Source organism: Hyperolius riggenbachi, chromosome 4 (assembly GCF_040937935.1).
Source record: "Hyperolius riggenbachi isolate aHypRig1 chromosome 4, aHypRig1.pri, whole genome shotgun sequence".
Lineage (NCBI taxonomy): Eukaryota > Metazoa > Chordata > Amphibia > Anura > Hyperoliidae > Hyperolius > Hyperolius riggenbachi.
Window position 1 is genome coordinate 177514801 of NC_090649.1, and position 24372 is coordinate 177539172.

General features: G+C 40.2%; 1 protein-coding gene across 3 annotated transcripts in view; it reads left to right on the forward strand.

Annotated features, from left to right (window-relative positions):
* The window catches only part of FNDC3B (fibronectin type III domain containing 3B), a 384210-nt gene that overhangs the window by 262300 nt on the left and 97538 nt on the right, over positions 1-24372 (forward strand). For all 3 annotated transcript variants that reach the window (XM_068281036.1, XM_068281037.1, XM_068281038.1), the window contains 4 exons: positions 277-434; positions 902-961; positions 4206-4344; positions 12393-12446. In XM_068281036.1, the coding sequence (XP_068137137.1) occupies positions 277-434; positions 902-961; positions 4206-4344; positions 12393-12446 (411 nt within the window). The remainder of the gene's footprint in view (positions 1-276; positions 435-901; positions 962-4205; positions 4345-12392; positions 12447-24372) is intronic.

Sequence of the window (24372 nt, forward strand, 5' to 3'; positions counted from 1 at the left end):
CACACAGCCAATCAGATTTGTTTCATTTCAAAGCAGATTATTGATACCAAAGACCGCAAAGCTCACAAAACTTGGTCAGTGAGTAATTATGTGTTAGGGTTAGAAAAAGTAGGCGGAGCCAACACCAGCCAAATACATACCCGGGCAACGCCGGGCAATCAGCTAGTATATATATATATATATATATATATATATATATTTCATTTCCTATATTGCCCTGGAGTGCTCCTCTCTCACTCTGTATGATATCACTGTCTCTTCTGTCTCTCTTTTCAGGTTTCTAATGTTCAGTCAAGAACAGCTTTAGTGACATGGTCTCCTGCCAATACCTATTCCAGTGGCGAGAAATGCAGTAATGGCCTCTCACATGCTTCTACTTATGAGGTGGCTTTATCAGACAAAGGGAGAGATGGAAAATACAAGATTATTTACAGGTAATAAGCTCCACTGCAAAGCATATGTTAGGGTACCATTATATTAATATTGCCTTTTATCTGTGTGAGTGGTAAAGAGAAAAGGCCGTGTCCATCTGATGAAGGCTATCTTTCTATGCTTTCAACTTCCCCTGTATGTTATTAGCTGATAAGTGACCTTGTGCCGCTTATGTGCTGTGCACATCTTTCATTTCAAACATTGTAAAGTGTACTTAAATGTCATTAAGGACTGTGTGGTCTTTATATCTAGCCTTAAATCTCAATCAAGCTTTGCTCCATGTGCTTACTAGCTTATAAACCTGTTACAGTGCATTAGGGATGTTTCTCTGCCTGGCTGGGCAGATGGACGTGCTTTACACTATTACTTTGTCCATTATATTGATGGTGATGCCACAGTGCAAGACAGCAACTTGTATTAACTTCAACCTTTTTATCTCTCACTCTTGATATGCCATTTGTACTTGTAGTGGAGAAGAATTAGAATGTCATTTGAAAGACCTCAGGCCGGCAACAGATTACCATGTCAGGTGAGTTATGGTCTTCTGGCTCAAGAGCTAGAGAAGCTATGAGCTGTGCGAAATAAACAAGGAACAAGATTTTTGGCCGTGTTCGTTGCAACTTCCGATCACTTGTGGATAGCAAAACACTAGGTAGTGTGAAAACGAATAAAAAATACTAGCGGAAACAGTTTCATTAGTGCAAATTATAAGGGAAGATGCCGAGAGCCCAGTATAGTGTAGTATGTACTGTAAATTGGGTATGGAAGGTAAGTATAGGTAGGTTATACTCACAAACAAGGGTTGCCATCCAGGTAACCACTATGAAGGCAGGTGAGGAGATTAGACCTGTCCCCACTCAGGATTAAGAAGTCACTCTCTGTAGATCGGGTAAAAGGAAGAATTTCCCTCCACCAGGGGTGGAAACAACTGCATACTCCGAACAAGGTGCAACGCGTTTCGCAGGTAGATCCCACTTCCTCGGGCAATAAATAGGAGCATATCACCAATGCGGTCCGGTACATAGCTTGGCGCCAATCTACGTACAGACCGCATTGGTGATATGCTATGCTTATTTATCACTTGAGGAAGTGGGATAAACCCGCGAAACGCGTTGCACCTTGTTCGGAGTATGTAAATAAACTGAATTTTGCTTAAAACAGCAATTTTTTGTGTCTGTTTTGGAGGGGTAAGTCCACCGCTACCTACTTCATTTTATCCGTTTTAAATAAATATTGTTTTTACCCTGTTGGCGCCTCTGTACTACTATTGCAGTTTCCTTAGTGCAATGCATTTGTGATGCTCTTTTTCCTGATTGCAAATGTCAGTCCAGCTGGATTTTTGTGCACTTGAACATCTGTACCAAGTATAGGATGGCCGGAAAATTACATTGCAAGTGCTGTGTTTTGTGTTTTTTTTTTTGCAATTTGCCAATTTTAAATTGCCATTTAAAATTGGCCAATTAAAATAATAAGCATGTATACACAAATAATGTGTACTCTTAACAAATACATGTGTAAAGGGGTGCTTGAGGTGATGATATTAAAAATTGGGGGTACTTGGCAAACACCCCCTTCATAGAAGGGTACGTTTTAATAATGTCAAACCCTGCTCTATAAGCGTTTTCCAATCCTGTCCTCAAGGCCCACCAACATCTTTTGCAGTAAACCAGAAAACTCTACAGGTGAAGTAATTACTGTCTCAGCAGAACTGAAAACTACCTCTGTGGATTCCTACAAAGCATGCACTGTTGGTAGGCCTTGAGGACAGGGTTGGGGAACCCTGCGCTAAACAACCCACACATTTCAAAAACATTTGCAAGATGATCACAAGGAGTCCTTAACCACTTGAGGACCACAGTGGTAAACCCCCCTAAAGACCAAGGCTATTATTTTCATAATTGATCACTGCAGCTTTAAGGCCAGGCTGCAGGGCCGCACAACACAGCACACAAGTGATTCTCCCCCCCCCCCCCCCTTTCTCCCCACCAATAGAGCTCTCTGTTGGTGGGGTCTGATCGCCCCCCTTGTGTTTATTTTTTTTTTAATAAATACTTGTTACTATTTTTCTTATGTTTTTTTTACTATTTCTGTGTTTTGTTTTTTTTAAGCAATCCTCTCCCTCCCCCCAGCCGGCCAATCACGCGATCGGCTGTCATAGGCTTCTGCCTATGAGAGCCGATCGCTCTCTTGTCCCCGGCTGTCACACGGCTGCCCCCAGTACAGCACTGCTGCTGATAACAGCGCTGTACTGTGTAAGAAGACGGTGGTCTCCCGAGCGGCGATAGCCACTCGGAGACTGAAGGCGAAGAGATGCGCCCACACCTTGCACGCGATCTCCTTCAGTAGCCGGCTCCAGGACCTGACGCCAATTGGCGTTAGGCGGTCCTGGGGCTGCCCCTGCTGCCACGCCCATTGGTGTGGAGCGGTCTTAGAGTAGTTAAAGAACATGCCGTAGCAATTTATAGAAACAGCATTCAAAATTCTGCATGTAGGAAGATTAAACATCAGATTACACAACACTTAATATATGTGACCTTTACTATTATAGGCCATGGCAGAAGCCTCTGCAGCAGAAATGCTAAAGGGGCTCTTACGGGGTGATTAAGTTGTATGTTCCCACTGTTGGATTATGAGTGTTTAATCAATACAAATTACTGGCACTCACTATCATCTGACCACACACTTGCATACTGGTTAGACAGATATGTCATATTTGAAAGAACATGCTGTCATGGGCAGAAAACATACTACCAATTCTCAGCACCTGATTTTATGTTTGAAATCAGCACAGCTTCTTCACTAAAGTACCTGCAAAGTTGATACATCTAGATCGCACACGTCAAACTCTGGCCCATGTGCCAAATCTGGTTTGGAGTCATCAAATTTGGCCCTCAAATTTGGCGCTGCGTAATATGTTGGCACTTTATACATACAATAAATAAATAAATAAATATAAGTGGTTTCTCCACTTTGCATTAGGTTTGGCCCACTCCAGACCACCAGGGAAGCTATATTGGTGGTGGAACCCTAGATCATCAGGGAAGCCATATGGGGAAGAGAGGGCACAAGACACCAGGGAACTGTGAAGGGGGGCACTAGACAACAGGAACTGTATAAGGGAGTAAGGGAGGCCATAGGACACAAGCAAACTTTGTAAGGGGCGTGGCCACTAGACATTGATGTTGGCCCGTGATTTGTTCCCAGTGTTTAATTTCGGACCACTTTCAGTTTGACACACCTGATCTAGATGATCTACCACACATCTGTCACACAGTGTAGCAGTTTGTAGCCAGCAAAAAGAGTATCTGCCGAACATGATTTTGCAATCTATGCATACTGTTTGAGGAATGAGGCATTGTGCTAACTGCTCTAGTTGTTACAGTACTGCTTTAGAGAGGACGTTAAAAATTAAGCGGTTCTTAGTATGTTATTTGTCCATCCAATCACAGCCCGGTTTAGCAAGTGAAGTTCATTGTTCGGGTATGTTTACTGCAGTAGATCTATGGCATATTCGACCAAAGTGATCAAATCATACAAAAAAGAAAAGAGAAATCAATACTTACAAGCCCAGCTAGTTTTCTATCCTTCACTGCAGTCCAGGCATGCTTTTTGTGTCTCTTACAGTGCATATGAAACCACGGTTTTCTAGATATTTTACTGTATATGATGACAGTTCTGCAAATGTTATCTCATGAATATAAATCAAAAGGTTAAATCTGCAAATATACTTTTGGAAGTTAATATGTCTAACAGTGCGATGTGCATCTTTTTAGGGTATACACAACAAATAAATCAGTAAAGGGATCGTGCTCTGAACCGGTCACATTTACCACTCACAGCTGTGCACCAGAGTGTCCTTTCCCACCTAAGCTGTCTCACAGAACCAAAACCTCACTCACACTACAGTGGAAGGTAAGTTCAATTCACCTGCGCTTCTCTGTCATCTATGGAATCTAGTTGACCAAACTTCTTAGTGCAGTGTTTATCTTTCTCCCAGCATGCCATGTGCAAAGACTGTAGCAGAAACCAACTGCATAACCTCTGTGTTGAATATGTACTGCATACCTACAGAGTGCTGTAAAAGTATATTATGGACATCTCTAAACTCATCTTCAAATAAGTCACTTGAATGTAAATCATAATTTACAAATTGCATTATTATTTAGAGAATAATACATTATCACTTTCTTGCAAAATTGATCTGCTCAATATTAAATCTCTCTTTGTACAGGCAGAAGGGCCATTTAAAAATGCCCCTTCTGCCATGACTCACTACTACAAAAGAGGACCTGTCATATAACTGTAATAAAAACATAGCTCTCAGATGTACAAATTTACGGGAAGCGGTGAAGTTCTGTCTTGATGTCTTGCTGTCCTTCTATAAAAAATGAGAGTTCTACAGTGAGGCATAAGTAGCAATACGGAAGTTGAGAGCAGATGTCTTAGATGACTTCCCAAGAAAGTATGCTTGCATTACTGGCTTTCAGCCCATTTTAAAAGAGGAGCATCTCTATCCCTCAGTTCAGGTGTACTTTAACCACTTCACCACTGAGGGCTTTTACCCCCTGACCACCAGAGCAATTTTCACCTTTCAGCGCTCCTTCCATTCATTCGTCTATAACTTTATTATTACTTATCCCAATGAAATGAACTATATCTTGTTTTTTTCGCCACCAATTAGGCTTTCTTTAGGTGGGACATTATGCCAAGAATTATTTTATTCTAAATGTGTTTTAATGGGGAAATAGGAAAAAATGTGGGAAAAAAATATTATTTTTCAGTTTTCGGCCATTATAGTTTTTAAATAAAGCATGCTACTGTAATTAAAACCCATGAAATGTATTAACCCATTTGTCCCGGTTATAAAACCATTTAAATGATGTCCCTATCACAATATTTGGCGACAATATTTTATTTGGAAATAAAGGTGCATTTTTTTCAGTTTTGCGTCCATCCCTAATTACAAGCCCATAGTTTATAAAGTAACAGTGTTATACCCTCTTGACATAAATATTTAAGAAGTTCAGTCCCTAAGGTAACTATTTATGTTTTTTTTTTTATTGTATTTTTTTTTTTTTTAATTACAAAAAAAAAAAAAAAATTGGGGAGTGTGGGAGGTAATGAGTTAATTTATTGTGTAAATGTAATGTTTGTATATGTAAAATGCTTTTAGGGTGTAGTTTACTATTTGGCCACAAGATGGCCACAGAGTGTTTGTTTACATGCAACCTGTAAGCGTCCGGAAGGACGCTTACAGGAAGCAGTAGGAGGCTGGGAGACGCACAATGATCTCGCTGTTTCTGAAAGAAGCAGCAGATCATTGCGGGGGCTAGATCAACGAACGGGAATGGATTTTCCCGTTCATTGATCTCCGGGCGAGCGGGCGGCGGCGTGCACGAGCGGCGGGTGCGCGCGCACGAGCGGCGGGAGCGCGGACAGCGGCGGTAGCGCGGAAGGTACGGATTTCTCCGTCCCTGGTTTTTTAGGAGGAAAAAAAGGGGCGGAGAAATTCGTACCGCTGGGGGTAAAGTGGTTAAAGAGACACTGAAGCGGAAAAAAACATGATATAATGATTTGTATGTGTAGTGCAGCTAAGAAATAAAACATTAGGAGCAGAGACATAAGTCTAATATTGTTTCCAGTACAGAAAGAATTAAGAAACTCCAGTTATTATCTATGCAAAAGAGCCATTGAGCTCCAAAGTCGCAGAGAGCTCTGTCTTCTAAAGCTTGTTATCTCAACTGTCAGTCACTGTATTTTCTTTTTGTCTCCAGATCACAGTTCAAAACTTCACTGGCCTGCTCTGTAAAATCATTTAGAATGCGGAGTAGTGTGTAAACTGCAAATATTAGAGAATGATGCAATGTTATAAAAAAACACACTATAACTGAAAATAAAAATATAAGAATATTTTATTTGCTACTAATGTTCTAGTAAATATCAGTATTACACAACCAATTCATTAAATAATATTTTTTTTTTCGCTTCAGTGTCTCTTTAAGTAAACATACACCCAAATAAAAAAAAAAGAAAAAAAAAGCTAGAGCTAGTTAAGTAATTGTACAAGAAGGAGAAAATACCTTATCCATGTGTGTAGTAAATAAAATAGTTTGTTGCAAGTTATACATAAAAATAAAGCTCATAAAATCTAAATACAATTTGGCAAGACTAATTATACAGATAATTGCTTTCTCAAAAACTTCTAAAGTGAATCAAAATACTACAGTGCTGCTTCAAAGCACCTGTTAGTCTATCTTACTGTTATACACACACACACACACACACTCACACACACACACACACACACACACACACACACACACACACACACACACACGCCACAGTTCTCAGGAACATTGTTCTCACCTCTTTGCACTACTTGCTGCTATTGTAAGCTCCAGCTTGGAGACACCTGGTACAGTCACACTGCATAGGGTCTACAGAGATGCAGCATTCGCTCCATAAGATGCAGAGACTTCCCATTTTTGGTGGAGAAAAACTGCGTCTTATAGAGAGCGAAAAATATGGGAATGGTTATTTGCTTGATGAAGAAGTTGAACAAAATTATATGTGGCTACCGTCCCTTCAATTCATCTGAAATCCAACCGCACATACAGATAGCTAAATGCCCCAACGTGGATAATTGAACCATCAAAACTTAAAATTATCTTTTCAAGCAGAGTTACTGGTACATTCACATAATGCATTGGTGCCCCATTATAAATTATTTTCTTGATAAAAAAGACCCAAAACAAGCGTGGCTGACTGGTAGAAGTCCAACTGGTAGAAGTCCACCTTCTATAGTGCTCATTAACACTGACGGCACTGAACATTGCTACCAATGACTGGCTGATTCATTCTGCAAGTGGCTCCTGTCCCTTCCATCTGTAGCAAAATGCTAGGACAGTGTAAACTTCATTGACCTCATCTGAGGATAGATCACACTACAGGATTGGCACGATTTGGCTTAAAAAAAATGCCTGCAGCAGGACATGTAGAAAAGCCAGCCAGCATCAGGTTTGTAATGTGAATTGTCCTTATAGTTTGAAATTGAAAAAAATTAAAAACGACTTAAAGGGACTCAGAGCTGAAAACATTAAAAATGTTTATACGTACCTTGGGCTTCCTCCTCCTACCTGCAGCCGCTGGAGATCTACGTAGAGGGCGCACTTCTTCTGCGTAGACTGGAGTCGACTGACTTAAGTGACGGGACCCGGTTCCTGAAGCTGCTGGCAGCGGAGGACGGCGGCGTGGGAGTGATCCGAGCGGATAGGGCTGGAGGAAGCCCTAGGTATGTATAAATGTTTTTAATGTTTCCAGCTCTGGTACACTTTAAAGAGAGTCTGAAGCGAGAATAAATCTCGCTTCAGACCTCATAGATAGCAGGGGCACGTGTGCCCCTGCTAAACCGCCGCTATCCCGCGGCTAAACGAGGGTCCCTGTCCCCCTAAATCCCCTCCGTAATGCGGGGGAGCGCTTCCTGGTTGGGGCAGGGCTAACCGCCACAGCCCTGTCCCACGTGCGTCTGTCAGCGCGTATCTCCGCCTCTCCCCCGCCCCTCTCAGTCTTCCTTCACTGAGAGGGGTGGGGGAGAGGCTGCGATGCGCCGCTGATAGACGCGACTGGAGGCAGGGCTGCAGCCGTTAGCCCTGCCTCCAGGAGTGACCAAGTCTGCGACCAAGTGTCGCAGTGGGGGGTTTGGGGGTCAAGGGACCCCCGTTTAGCGGCGCTATTGCGGTGGTTTAGCAGGGGCACACGTGCCCCTGCTAACTATGAGCTCTGAAGCGAGATTTATTCTCGCTTCAGAGTCTCTTTAGGCATTTTTTTTTATTAACCACTTACGGCTATCTGGACGGATATATCCATTCAGATAGCCTACCCTGCTGCAGCTGAGCCGGGCACGCTCCCGCCGCCTTCCGCCGCCCCGGAGATGGGAGCAAAGCTCCCATTTATTGATCAATGGCTCCCTATGAAAAAACGACGGCTTCTCTGAAAAGCTGCGATTTTTCTAAGTGTCACGTCATCCCTTCAGTACCAAAAAAATTACTGTGGCCATCTTGTGGCCAAATAGTAAAACTACATCTGCATACAATTTTTTTGGCAAATATACACAATTAATTACATTTAAAATTACCTGTTTAACTCCCCACTCCAAAAAAACCCTAATAAAATTTTAATAAAAAAAATTACAATTAAAAAAAAAAAAAAAAAAACATAGTTACCTAAGGGTCTGAACTTTTTTAATATGCATGTCAAGAGAGTACATTACTTTAATTTTTTAAATTATAAGCTTGTAAATAGTGATGGAGGCAAATTGGAAAAATGCACCTTTATTATCCAATAAAATATTGACGCCATTGTCAGGAATATACTGGGGTGCTTATGATGTAAGGATAATATTTTCATTTGCCTGTCTGACTGCTATGTACTGTACTTCAGATGCGTATGTATGGGTCATCATCTGGCTTTGGGGGAAGCTGTACTTGTCTGTGTGACAGTGTGGAATACAATTACCCTCAGTTCCTCGGAGAGCAGGGAGCTAATTAGAAGCCCTATTGTCCCATTATACCAATCAGGACATAGTCAGGGAACTTCAAAGACCTACATTTGCATCTAAAGAGGACTTCAGTGAATAATGCTTGGGGTAATAAGACAATGGCAGAAGTGAAGTGTGTTGAAGTCCTTTTGATACCATTTGCTACCTGTGGAAATTGAATTATTGGTGGAGGTGCAACCTCCTTATCTTTGATCAGCTAGGAAGTACTGTCAACAATGGGGTTGTCACCTGTAACGTGGACTAGGGAAATCTTTTCATGTATGTGGGCTATTGTACATTTTTCGCAGGTGGATGTTAGATCTCTGGAGATCCAATTATGACTGAGGATGTAATTAAATCTAGCTTCCCCCCGTCCACACAGGCTTACAGCCTCGAGGCGAATATTTCATTATAAAAACCAGGGGACATCTACCTCAAATCAGTTCTCTTCTGACGGTAGCTACGGCTGGTCTCCTGGCCTAAGCTAGTGGACTCCTGGCCTAGCCAGAACTGTGTCCGTCCACACAAAAGTCCACGATTCTTCTATCTGGACCCCTTTATTTTGGTAAGTAAAATCGCTTTGTGTGTTATCTTTGTAACTTGTATCTTGTAACTATTTTTACTTTGTTTTTTGTAATCTTTTTGTATATATTAAGTTCTGCACTGTTCTATGTTTTTCTAGAATATTAAATTATTATTTAATAAGTTTGACTTCTGCCGTACTAAACTAACACTCATAGCCTAGAAGAGACTGAAGTGTAACCGTGTATAAGTTCATGCCTAATTGTACGCTTGAGCAACACTACCGTATGAAATTATAATTGCATTGTGTGTGGGGGCGTTTGTCATACGTTGGCCTAAGCGCGCAGCTGACCCAACATACGAACAACGCCAGTGCGAGTAGCGACAGCAGAGTGGCTAACAGTATCGTTCGGAACGACTGTTAGTGGGTCTTTGCTTCACGACAGTGTAAGATTGCAACTGTGTGTGTGTGGGTGCGTGGCGTTCCCGTATTTGGCCTAAGCGCAAAGCTGACCCAAATACGAAAACGCAGATTGCGTATTGAGCACTTGATAGCTGAGTGAACGTGTCTAGCAACGCTAGTGGTGGCAGTGGGAAGTGTTTGAGGGGTTCCAGCCTTGGTTGTAGCTTAAATAAGGCTGTTCCCCGCTTAATCTGGTCAAACCCGCAGTCGGGAACCGTATACGCAGGCGTGCCGCGGGCCGGTTCCTGACATAATTGGTGGCAGTGGTGGGATCGTTTAGTACGGCAGAAGTCAAACTTATTAAATAATAATTTAATATTCTAGAAAAACATAGAACAGTGCAGAACTTAATATATACAAAAAGATTACAAAAAACAAAGTAAAAATAGTTACAAGATAAAAGTTACAAAGATAACACACAAAGCGATTTTGCTTACCAAAATAAAGGGGTCCAGATAGAAGAATCGTGGACTTTTGTGTGGACGGACACAGTTCTGGCTAGGCCAGGAGTCCACTAGCTTAGGCCAGGAGACCAGCCGTAGCTACCGTCAGAAGAGAACTGATTTGAGGTAGATGTCCCCTGGTTTTTATATGAAATATTCGCCTCGAGGCTGTAAGCCTGTGTGGACGGGGGGAAGCTAGATTTAATTACATCCTCAGTCATAATTGGATCTCCAGAGATCTAACATCCACCTGCGAAAAATGTACAATAGCCCACATACATGAAAAGATTTCCCTAGTCCACGTTACAGGTGACAACCCCATTGTTGACAGTACTTCCTAGCTGATCAAAGATAAGGAGGTTGCACCTCCACCAATAATTCAATTTCCACAGGTAGCAAATGGTATCAAAAGGACTTCAACACACTTCACTTCTGCCATTGTCTTATTACCCCAAGCATTATTCACTGAAGTCCTCTTTAGATGCAAATGTAGGTCTTTGAAGTTCACTGACTATGTCCTGATTGGTATAATGGGACAATAGGGCTTCTAATTAGCTCCCTGCTCTCCGAGGAACTGAGGGTAATTGTATTCCACACTGTCACACAGACAAGTACAGCTTCCCCCAAAGCCAGATGATGACCCATACATACGCATCTGAAGTACAGTACATAGCAGTCAGACAGGCAAATGAAAATATTATCCTTACATCATAAGCACCCCAGTATATTCCTGACAGCCATACATTGTTATAGGGACATAATTTAAATGGTGTAATAACCGGGACAAATGAGAAAATAAAATACATGGGTTTTAATTATGGTAGCATGTATTATTTTAAAGCTATAATGGCTTACATTTTTTCCTTTTTTTTTCTTAATATTCCCATTGAAATGCATTTAGAAAAAAATAATTCTTAGAAAAATGTACCACCCAAAGAAAGCCGAATTGGTGGCGGAAAAAACAAGATATAGATCAATTATTTGTGATAAGTATCGATAAAGTTGCTGGCGAATGAATGGGAGGTGAAAGTTGCTCGGATGCATAGGGTGAAACGACACTAAAGGCTGAAGTAGTTAAAGCCATAAATTATCATCGATGGAAAAGTAAAAACTTGCTTTACTACTGTTGCAAGCATCTTTCAATCTTTGTGGAAGACTTTTCCTCCTGACTTGATGACTGTTAAAGTGAACTCGAGGTGAGAATAATGTGGAGGCTGCCATATTTATTTCCTTTTAATCAATACCAGTTGCCTGGCTATCATGCTTATCCCTAATACTTACCCCTAATACTTTTAGCTATAGACCCTGAACAAGCATGCAGCAGATCAGGTATTTCTGACATTATTGTCAGATCTGACAATATTAGCTGCATGCTTGTTGCTGGTGTTGTTCAGACAATACTGCTGCCAAATAGACCAGCAGGACTGCCAGGCAACTGGTATTGTTTAACAGGAATTTAATATGGCAGCCTCCATATCTCCCTCACTTCAGGCTCACTGAAAGTAAGTCCACCGGACTTGTCTTTACTACACAGTGGTAAAACTGGAAACATTTCTGGATGCAAAACTTGCCTGGCAAGCCAGCTGATAGAGCTCCAAAAATTGAAACATTTCATTTATAATCATTCCATTTTTGCTGCTAAAATAAAAAAAAAATCTATTTTAGTAGTAAGTCTCATAAATAAACAAATAATAATAATAAAAAACACTAGACACTATCACAAAACTCAGGCTGTATGTGAATAGAGAAAATGTACTTTTCAAATAAATCTGAGGTCAGCTCAGCTGCATGTGAAATATACATAAACAATACCCATTATGCTCTGGCTGGGGTTGTTTTTTAAATAATATCAAATTGAACTGAGCTGATTTGAAACACAAATTGATTTATCTAGCTTTTATTGCATAGTTTATCATAATTCATGTCATTTACAGCTTTCCTTTTTACTTCTGTGATATATGGAGATTATTTGAATATATTCTCTTTCTTTTATTAGGCACCAGTTGACAATGGTTCAAAAATCACCAGTTATCTTTTACAGTGGGATGAGGTAACTATAATTTTCTCTATCTTTTTATGCTGTACAGAATAAAGCTCATGTGTAGAAGGCTATATCTGATGTACCTGCGCAGGGAAATTATTCTGCGTGGTACTGCAGTGGGCGAAATCCACTCTATGGCCCCTTCCCCAGCCAGGCAATTTGCATTGTTTAAAAGGAAATAAATATTACAGCCTCCATATCTCTCATGTCATGCGTAAACTACTGCAATCGGAAACAGGAAAGTTGCCACTGCTGTCCTTCTCAAAGTGTTGGGTTTCCTAGCAGTAATCCTAATGACCTGGCAATAATTGTTTTTACAAAACACGGTTGCACATAATCGTTGACATTGGGCTCTATTCACTAAGGGCAGTTCGGTAAAATCGCTTTGGGCAGTAAAATACCGCTTTCGGTATGTCATACTTTCTTCCAAATTCTTCATGAGGCAGAATTTTGGTAATTTACTGAACAAATGTCTCAATTCACCTCAATTCACTAAGCCCTACTCAGTAAGTGTCACTTACCAGCTGTGGAGCAGGTCAGCGCTGAGGCAGGGAGCTACATGTATGAGTCGGGGTTTTCTGTCCAGTGCATCTCCGACATCCCTTTAGATGTGCTGCAGCCACCAGGGGAAGCTCTTCTACATGTCAGAATACAAATTTTCACATCTAAAGGGATGCAGAAAAGCCTCAAAAAATGTCACCTCCCTCTGCTTTGTGAGAGTGACCCACCCAATACCCTTTTGCATCAAATCAGTGTGAGAAGCAGGGTGTGTGGCTCTCCCTATTGGCTTCCTGGCTCTCCCTAAAGGCTGTCTGTCAAATCTGCCACACAGAGAGAGATTGTAAAGAGTGAGTTATCGGCTGCTGTGAGCTGGAGAAAAACACAGAACACTTTTGCCGGGTTTACCAAATGCAGAAATCTTTGTGAATTGCCATTTCTCTACATTTCCTGAGGCATTTACTGCACAAGTCGGTAATTTACCTCACTAGTCGGTAGTATTAATTTTCTGTGCAGTAATAGGTTTAGTGAATTGGAATGTGGGAAGGTGATGGGTAAAATCAGCTGTTTTCAGCATTACCGAATGCAGTAATGCTTCGTAAATAAAGCCCTGTGGGACCAGCAGCGGGCATCAGGTGCAGCTAAACCTCTCAATAACCTCCTCCCTACACTAACCTGCATCTGCATACTGGAAGCTGCACACACACACTAACACTCAGGGCCTCCTCCCTGTGAAACTCTTAGGCCTCATTTAGATCATTCAGCGCAGATGGCTTTGCTATCGGAACGCAACGCGTATGATCGCACACCATCTGCGATACTATTCGCTGCGCTGCAGATACCATTCACTACATTGAATAGGATCTGCCCTGCGATCTCCAAAAGTGCATGCAGCAGTGCGATAGCGCGTATGATGGGAGCGGTAGAAGGGCTGTCTATGCCCTTCTACCGTTCTTGTGTGTCGCACACCATATGCGCTGCCAAAAACTAATTGTATAAGTTGTTAGTCAGTATTTCTTCTGTCATGCTCTCATGGAAATTGCTGATGTTGCTGAAACCTAAGAGAAGCTGAAGATGTGTCTGACACTTCCGCTGTGCGGAGGATCAACTGTATACACAGTACCATGGCAACAGGGGTGTGAGCCCTACTGTCCCAGGTGGAAACATATGGTATGGCTCTCACGGAATTACATTTTAAAATATGTGGCGTTTATGGCTTTTTCAGCCAAAAAGGTTCCTGACCCCTGCTTTAAGGAGATGGGCAATGTTTCCCCACCCCTCTTGCATACTGGGAAACTCTTCAAATCTGCATATAGTGAAAACGGCCCTAGCAGTCTATGGGAGGAAGGGGCAATAATTTGCGATTATAATTGCTTACGGACAGACATCTGCCCAGGGAACTGCAAAAAATGTTGTTGAATAAATTTTAAATCTTTGCTTTCCTGTAAATCATTTGCAGATGGGATTTCTTAATTAATTCATGCAGAAATATTATAGAAAATGTATGCATGTGGGAGTTTTGGCAGATATGGTTTCTTTGTGGAGACTGGTCTAAATTCAGTGCAACCACCTGCTAGTAGACACCCATAATGAAATGTCACCATTTAAGGATAATTTTTAATGCATCATAGTAATTTACTATGATATATAAGGTGCAGAAAAGGGTATGAATGGTGACATTTGAAGAATCTGGGACTTTGCAGGGTAAATTTCCAATGCTGAAAGTCACGTAGGTAGTGCTTAAAAAAATACTGACACATCTGACAATAGTTCTTAGTCTGTTCCTGGAATATAAATAGAATCCTCGGATGATGCATAAGTCTACAGAATTCCAGGAAGCAGTAGATGTAGAGAGTAGATGTAATGTGTAAATTAAACTCCCCTCTGTGTCCTTCATTTGTGATTTACAACCTGAGAAAATACATATCCTATGGGTCCTACACATGTTCTTCTCCTTGCTTGCAGCAGGTTAGAAAGGTTTTTGATTGAAAGTACATAAAGTGAGAAAGAATTATGGGTTGTCATTTTTATTTCTATTTAAATAAAATTTGTTGGCTGTCCAGCTGTCTTTTGATTTCAGTAGTCACACACTCAAAGCAAGCATGTAGCCAGAGGGGTCAGAACTCTTCATCTGCGTACATGTTCTAGGTCATTGATTTAGAAAGTTATAAAAAGCAGGAGATCAGCACAACTGCCAGATGAGAGACAGTAATGGTGCCATACATTTTACAGTCATACCTATTACAATCTGTTCAGGCTCCCTTTACATTCTTAATACCTGGATAGACGGCTAAGCTATCCATGTTCTAGAAATGTCTTGGCCTGAGACATTTTTGTTGTGGATTGGGTGAGTATTTTATTCTACTAGTATGTGTATCCGGTCTTCACTTGCAAAATGTCTAGAAGCTGTCCTTTAAAGATCAGTTCTAGAAGGGAGTGCTTTCTTGCATATGTTTCTAAGGATGTTTACCTGGAAGCCTTAAAAAAGGGCACATGTGGATAATGGACAAAAAGGGCGCCACCATGGACTGCAATGCAAAATATCTATTGGGCGCCCGACAGGAAATTTGGGTGCCAGAAAAATAGCGGTTGCATTGATAGTGTTAAAAAAAATTTTGTTTACAGAATAAGGTTTATTACAAATATAATTTACAAATTAGTTTTGACTTTGTGTTTTACTTATTTTATTGTTTTTTTTTTTTTTTAAATTTCGCTTATAGGAGGTTTTACTTATATTTTTTTGGTTTTTAAATTTTGCTTTCAGGACTGTAATAATTAAATTTTTGTTTACACTTATTTTATCATTTTAAAATTCGTTTTCATACGTATAATGCTTAAATATAGTTTTAACCCTTATTCTATTAGAAATACATTGCTTTTGGTATTAACTTTGTTTTTTAGAGTTATAATGCGTCGATTTATAATTTTCAGATTTTTTAACTTACTAATAATATCGCTTTTATTATTACCGTTATTTTAAGATTTTTAACGCGTACGTGATTGTAAGGCTATTTATTCTAATATATATATATACCGGTATACCTTTTTTCTATTTATAATATTATTAATGTGTACAGGATTTTAAGGCTATTTGTTCTATTACAAATATATAAATTATTCTATTCATGTTACTTATAGTGAAGTTTTTTAAGGATTAAATATATTATTGTTTATATGTGTGTAAGGGTGTTTGTGCAGTGGGGATGGTTAGGGTTAGGCACCACCAGGGGGATGGTTTTTGCCTACCCCTAACCAATAATTTTACCAGTAAACCTACTTCCTAATGTTAACCCCATTCTGATATCTAACGTCAGCCTCCCGCTTAAACCTTTTCTGAACTTACAGGATCTTCTTAAAAAATTAGCATATTGTGATAAAGTTCATTATTTTCTGTAATGTACTGATAAACATTAGACTTTCATATATTTTAGATTCATTACACACAACTGAAGTAGTTCAAGCCTTTTTATTGTTTTAATATTGATGATTTTGGCATACAGCTCATGAAAACCCAAAATTCCTATCTAAAAAAATTAGCATATTTCACCCGACCAATAAAAGAAAATCTTGTTTTTGAAATAAAAAAAGTCAACCTTCAAATAATTATGTTCAGTTATGCACTCAATACTTGGTCAGGAATCCTTTTGCAGAAATGAGTGCTTCAATGCGGCGTGGCATGGAGGCAATCAGCCTGTGGCACTGCTCAGGTGTTATGGAGGCCCAGGATGCTTTGATAGCGGCCTTAAGCTCACCCAGAGTGTGGGTCTTGCGTCTCTCAACTTTCTCTTCACAATATCCCACAGATTCTCACTGGGATTCAGGTCAGGAGAGTTGGCAGGCCAATTGAGCACAGTAATACCATGGTCAGTAATCCATTTACCAGTGGTTTTGGCACTGTGAGCAGGTGCCAGGTCGTGCTGAAAAATGAAATCTTCATCTCCATAAAGCTTTTCAGCAGATGGAAGCATGAAGTGCTCCAAAATCTCCTGATAGCTAGCTGCATTGACTCTGCCCTTGATAAAACACAGTGGACCAACACCAGCAGCTGACATGGCACCCCAGACCATCACTGACTGTGGGTACTTGACACTGGACTTCAGGTATTTTGGCATTTCCCTCTCCCCAGTCTTCCTCCAGACTCTGGCACCTTGATTTCCGAATGACATGTAAAAGTTGCTTTCATCCGAAAAAAGTACTTTGGACCACTGAGCAACAGTCCAGTGCTGCTTCTCTGTAGCCCAGGCCAGGCGCCTCTGCTGCTGTTTCTAGTTTAAAAGTGGGTTCATGCTTCCATCTGCTGAAAAGCTTCATGGAGATGAAGATTTCATTTTTCAGCATGACCTGACACCTGCTCACATGGGCAAAACCACTGGTAAATGGTTTACTGACCATGGTATTATTGTGCTCAATTGGCCTGCCAACTCTCCTGACCTGAACCCCATAGAGAATCTGTGGGATATTGTGAAGAGAAAGTTGAGAGACGCAAGACCCAACACTCTGGATGAGCTTAAGGCCGCTATCAAAGCATCCTGGGCCTCCATAACACCTGAGCAGTGCCACAGGCTGATTGCCTCCATGCCACGCCGCATTGAAGCACTCATTTCTGCAAAAGGATTCCGGACCAAGTATTGAGTGCATAACTGAACATAAATATTTGAAGGTTGACTTTTTTTTTTTTCAAAAACACTTTTCTTTTATTGGTCGGATGAAATATGCTAATTTTGTGAGAGAGGAATTTTGGGTTTTCATGAGCTGTATGCCAAAATCATCAATATTAAAACAATAAAAAGGCTTGAACTACTTCAGTTGTGTGTAATGAATCTAAAATATATGAAAGTCTAATGTTTATCAGTACATTACAGAAAAGAATGAACTTTATCACAATATGCTAATTTTTTGAGAAGATCCTGTATACCTTAAAACTTTCCTTTGCTCTACCCCAGGCACCAAATCAAGGGATAAGGGGTGCCAACATTGGTTATGTCATAACTAAGCATCTTTGCCCAAACCAAGCCCCTTGATGTAAATCAGCCACTTCAGCGTAAATGATTAGGCAGTGTATACTAGTACAGGAGAAACTCGATAAAATTACAATATTCTGCAAATGTAAATTTGTGTCAGTAATTATGAACTTAGGAACCCTTTGCAGGTATTTTGGATTAACTAGCTCATTAGAGTCTGACACTTTGAGCCTAGAACATTGAACCTTATCACAATATTCTAATTTCTGAGATTTCGATTTTGGGGTTTCATAGGCTGTTAGCCATAATCATCAAAATTATAACAAATAAAGGCTTGAAATATCTCGTTTTGGATGTATTGAGTCTACTTCATATATTCGTTTCACCTTTAAGTTGAATTACTGACATAAATGAACTTTTGCACAATAGTCTAATTTTTCGAGTTTCACCTGTAGATTTTTTTTTTTTATTCTTTGATGAGACAGAAAAGATCAAGAAATTGTCTTTAAGCTTCTCATCTGCTTAGCTCATTAGAGGGAAACAGGATGTAAACACAGAGAAGTGTGTATCAAAAAAGGGCGCCTGGAAAAATGGGCACGGTATATAGCCCGAAATTATAAGTTGTAATGTAAAGCAATATTTTTTGTTTATAGCTTATAAACGAAAATATAGTGCTAAATCGGTTCAATAAACGGAATTGACACAGCAAAATACCGTCTATAACAACAAACAAATTTGGAAATGAAACGTCAAATAGAGTCTATAACAAAAAAACAATATTTACACTTGTAATAAGCATAGTAATACAATGGTAGATTTTACAGGTATTTTACTGCAATTATACCTAACTGTAGGCTCTCCCTATCCCTAACCCCTAGCCCCCCCACTTTGTTTAAATATACATAATTTAATACATTGTGTATATTACAAATATTGTACTGTAACCATACCTATCCCTACTCTAACACAGAACCCTCCCTGTACCTATCCCTAACCCCTAGACTCCACTGGTGGTGCCTATCCCTAACCACCCCCCTGGTTGGTGCCTGACCCTAAGACCCCCTTGGTGGTGCCTGACCCTAAGACCCCCCTTGGTGGTGCCTGACCCTAAGACCCCCCTGGTGGTGCCTGACCCTAAGACCCTCCCTGGTGGTGCCTGACCCTAAGACCCCCCCTGGTGGTGCCTGACCCTAAGACCCCCCTGGTGGTGCCTAACCCTAAGACTTCCCTGGTGGTGCCTAATCCTAAGACCTTCCTGGTGGTGCCTAACCCTAAATCTCCCCTGGTGGTGCCTAACCCTAACAATCCCCCTAGTCGTGCCTAACCCTAAGGCCCGGTTCACATTAGCGGTGGCTATCCGGAATAGCCGTGCCGGAGCCGCACCGCATGCTGGCCGGACGAAACGGACGCACGGCATAGCAATGTAAGTCTATGCCAGGGTTCACATGTGTCCGTTTCGTCCGGACCGGAGCCGGACCGGATCCGGACTCCGGTGTCCGTTCCAACATGCGCTATTTTTTGGTCCGGCTCCTCCGGCAGCCGTATCCGGGGCGGAGCCGGACTGCACCATCCGGCCAATGGAAACCAATGAGAACCGGAGAGCGCACAACACACTGGCAAAAAATCCGGATGTTCTACCCCACTTCCTATGAGGATTGTTGCGGCGATATTGTATCGGGGACACATGGGCAACCATTTTGGAGTGGAGCAGCACGAGCTGGAGATGTTGGCAGCATGTTGGAGGTGGAGGTGAGTGCTAAACAGCGGAGGGCCTGATTCCACAGGTCCCCCTTCTGCTGACCTCCCAGACCCCAACATTTTTTTTTGTTTTTATACAGGTTGTTATCTCTTTAAGAATCCGGATCCGGACCGCAACCGTGTTCATACCGCACGGAAACCGTATGCAACCGGACCGGATCCGGACAGGAACCGTACGGTTCAGGTCCGATCCGGCTCCGGTGCGGTCCGGACATCCGGTGCGGTTTTTGCAAAACCGCAAGTGTGAACCGGGCCTAACCATCCCCCTGGTCATGCCTTAAAATCACGTACACATTAATAATATTATAAATAGAAATATATATATATATATATATATATATATATATATATATATATATATATATATATATATATATATAAGAATAGAATAGATAGCCTTACAATCACGTAATCACGTACGCATTAAAAATCTTAAAATAACGGTGATATTAAAAACGATATATTAGAAAACTATAATCAACGCATTATAAGTGTAAAAAAACAAAGTTAATACCAACAGCAACGTATTTCCAATAGAACAAGGTTGAAAACGATATTTAAACATTATATGTATGAAAACGAATTTTAAATGTAAACGAAAATTTACTTGTTACAGGCCTGAAAGCGAAACTAAAAAATGGAAAAATAAGTAAAAGCTCCTATAAGCGAAATTTAAAAACAAAAAAAGAATTAAACCACAAAGTTAAAACGAACTTGTAAACGGTATTTGTAATAAACCTTATACTGTAAACGAAAACGTTTGTTAACACGATCCCTGCAACCGCTATTTCTCAGGCGCCCTTTTTTCCTGTCGGGCGCCCAATAGCATATATTTTGCAATGCAGTCTATGGCTGCTCCCTTTTTGTCCATTAGCCATATGCGCCCTTTTTTACTGGCCCGCTTTGCTGAGACAGAAAATATCAAGAAATGGTCTCTAAGCTTCTCATCTGCTTAGCTCATTAGAGTGAAACAGGATGTAAACACAGAGACTGCACGGCCAACCTGTGAATTAAAGCAAGCATGAGCGTAAAGCTGGGTCAGAGGAGAGCAATCAATAAGACAGCTCTTTCTGTTTTCTTCTTTGTGCATGACAGACCCCATTTTCACTCAGGAAATATTGGTTCGCCAAGGATTTCACTGGCTCTCCACTTAGGGAGTGCATGTCTGTCACAGATGCACAAGTCATTTTCCTTTGACTTTTTCAACTTCTTTGCGGTGGGCCACAAGGCTATGTAAATTGATATACAATAATTCCTTGTCAAAAAATGACAGAACAGAGTTTGCCGCCTTAAATAAAAATGTTCCGACACTGCATAATTATTATACTTTATAGTGTTTTGTGGTTTTAGTAATGTTACATTGGCATACATGAAATATCAAAACTGGAGTAAACAATAGGATAAGGACGCTATGACCAGAAGATGAAGCTGACACATCAGTGCATTCCAGTGGTTCTGGAGGTGTGGTTAGCTTACAGGGACAACAGGAGGATTTGAATATTCAGCAGTGATGCATCGCGGGAGACATCATATGCTCAGTTCAACCTGAATTATTAAAATGCCTTCTATTATATTTTTGTATGAAAAGTTTACACAGTGATGTAAGCCTAGGTGATGTTTGCTGTGGGAGGGACAGTAATCTGTAAAATAAACAGTACATTAATACTGAGCTGGGTTAAATAAAAAAAAAAGGGCAGAAGTGATGTCACTTTTGGCATCACAAAGAAACAGTAAGAATGGAAGCCAACAGAGATATTCTTTTCTTTTTTCATGTCCTATTTCTCTTAAATCTGATAGTGAATGCTAAGCACAACAGGATAAGTAAGTTAAATAAATAATTCCTTATTGGATGATATCATTTATTTTTTCAGTTAATATTGAGTTTCATCCCACTTTGAGGAAAACTCCATTAAACATTCGATGAATGCACCATCAACTTATGTCCGTTATTGCAATTCATTTATAAATGCCGGTTTTCCATTGTCTAAAGCTAGTGGTTTTGCTCCATTGCTCTCCAGTTTCAGAAATGTAGGGCCCGCATGTCATTATCTGAATTTAAATGATCCTTTAATTAGCTTGCACACTGCCCATGGCTTTGTCAATCATGTTAGCAATTTCTCTCAACCAGATCCTGTTTTCCAACCATTCTGTTTTTGTGAAGCTCCCAGCCAGATATGTACCTTATCCTGTAGTGCCTGGAGTTATCAGTTAAAAGACCACTATCGCAGAAAGATTCAAAAATTTTAAAATACATGCATATGAAATGTTCATTTCTCACACAGTACAAATGGGTAGCACATTTCCTCATGGGAGATTCTCAGTATTGCCTTTATTCTTTGCAAAAGCACTACCTGGGAAAAAAAATACAAAACTATGCTATCATACCAGCCTCCCTAATTGTTTTTGTCAGCTGCACTGTGCAACAAAGAAAGTGCTTTTCTTAATAAAGAAATAACTAAGATCCCCTAATGAAGAGCTAGACTAGTTAAAAACCTGACAGATCCGTTAGATTTTACTACCTATTGTAAGTGACTGCGACATAGGAAAAAAGTAATTTGTAGTGCATTTTACATGCATTTTAAACTTTTACAATTTAAGTAATAGGGCATTAATCAGAAATCTGAAAAAAAGGAAACTTTAGTTAAAAATAAATGTCTGTAACTAATAACATTGATATGTTAAAGCATTTAAAAAAAGTTAACATGACATATATTATCAGTTAGTACTTAACCACTTCAGCCCTCAGGTGTTTTCACCTTCAGGACGAAGGCAATTTTCCCCTGTCAGCGCTCCTTCCATTCATCCGTCAATAACTTTCACTACTCATCACACGTAAATGATCTATACCTTGGTTTTTTTTGCCACCAATTAGGCTTTATTTGGGTGGTACATTTTGATAAGAATTATTTTATTGTAAATGCATTTTAACAGGAATAATTTGAAAAAAATCATTATTTCTCAGTTTTCAGCCTGTATAGTTTTAAAATAAAATGTTCTATTGTGGATAAAATCCACACATTTTATTTGCCCATTTGTCCCGGTTATTGCAACATTTAAAATATTTCCCTAGTACAATGCAATTATTTTATTTAGAAATAAAGGTGCATTTTTTCAGATTTGCGTCCATCACTAATTACAAGCCCATATGGGCTCAAGGTAATAAGGTGTATAGTAATATACCTTCACAACATACATATTTAAAATGTTTAGTCCCTAAAGTAACTATTTATGTATTTTTTTTAAACTGTAATTTTTTTTAAACATGTGTTTTTATGTTTTTAGTTAATGGGCAGGATGGGGAGTAAATCAGTTTTTATTTAATGTGAATTGTGTTTTTTATTTTCCATTTGTACTTTAATTTTACTTTTTGGCCACTAGGTGGCACTAAGCACTCTCCTGGAAGATACCAGGGAGTGAGAGATCTTTTGTTTCACATTTCATGGTTCATGAATCAAATACCCCCTGATTGGAGCCATTTGATTCATTTGCAGGGAATAGTTTGCCTTCGGGGAACACTGGTTCCTCTGCAGCAAGGAGCCACCTGTATGCAGATATGTGTGCACAAGGGCAGCAATGCGTCCAGATTGCCTTTGAGTGGCGATTTTTGGACAAATTCATCCGTCCAGATTGGCTTAAAGGAATACTATCGATGTATGCATTTATTTTTAAATGCTGTATGTTGTAGCACACATTAGGGCAAGTACTAGGAGCAATGTGATTCCTCACACAGCTGTTCCTCTCAGCTGTAAAATCCTCCGTCAGTTTTGGCATCAGTGTTGGATACAAAATGTATCTAATACTGAGCTCCCAGAGGGCTAGACCATATCTCTGCACAGGGGAGATGCTATCAACTCCTCAGTTTATAGTTTAATTATCACCTTGCTGAAAGAATCTTGTTGATATGGTGGTAAGGGGTTAAAGATTCTAGCAATGTGTGTTTATTATCTTTGCTTCTCTTTACTGATAAAGATACTAATAATGCTAATTGTAGACAGTGGTCTGCCCCTCTCAGCAGCTTGTAAAGTGGATGCAGCCTGGAGTGAATGCCTCAAGCAGGCAGCCAGTCTGAGTGTAAACACAGACTAGTGTTTTATAGCTTGTTATATTCCAGCAATATTCCAGCTCATTTAGTTACCTGTTACCACCTCAGATCAGCCTATTTCTCCTCATGTCTCCTGCATGCTGTGAGTGACACAGTGAAATATATTTGTGAGCTGTGTGACAGAGTAACCAAGCAGCTCAGGGTGACCCAAACTACTATGAGCTGTGTGAGAAATGAATTTTTAAGCAGGGATAGTGAGAGAGAGACCTGGGTGAATAAATAAAGTGCCCCTAGCACTAGTGGTAATGTGTACACTAATATAGAGTATTAAAAAAAAAAGTCGTTTCAATCGATAGTACTCCTTTAAGTGGTTAAAGAGGAACTGTAACCCAGGATTGAACTTCATCCCAATCACTCAGTAGCGGATACCACTTTCCTATGAGAAATAGATAATGGGGGGAGGGGGGGGTGTCTTTGTGGCTGATATTGAGGTGAAGCCCCTCCCACAATGTGAAACCCCTCCCACAGTTTTCTGTCTGTGAACCTTATTTATTTATTTATTGTATTTATAAAGCGCCAACATATTACACTTGTTGCATTGTTGTAATGAACAGATGTTTCCAACTGTCAAGCAACCAGTATCTCCCTCCATGCACATGTATATGTATAAAAAAAA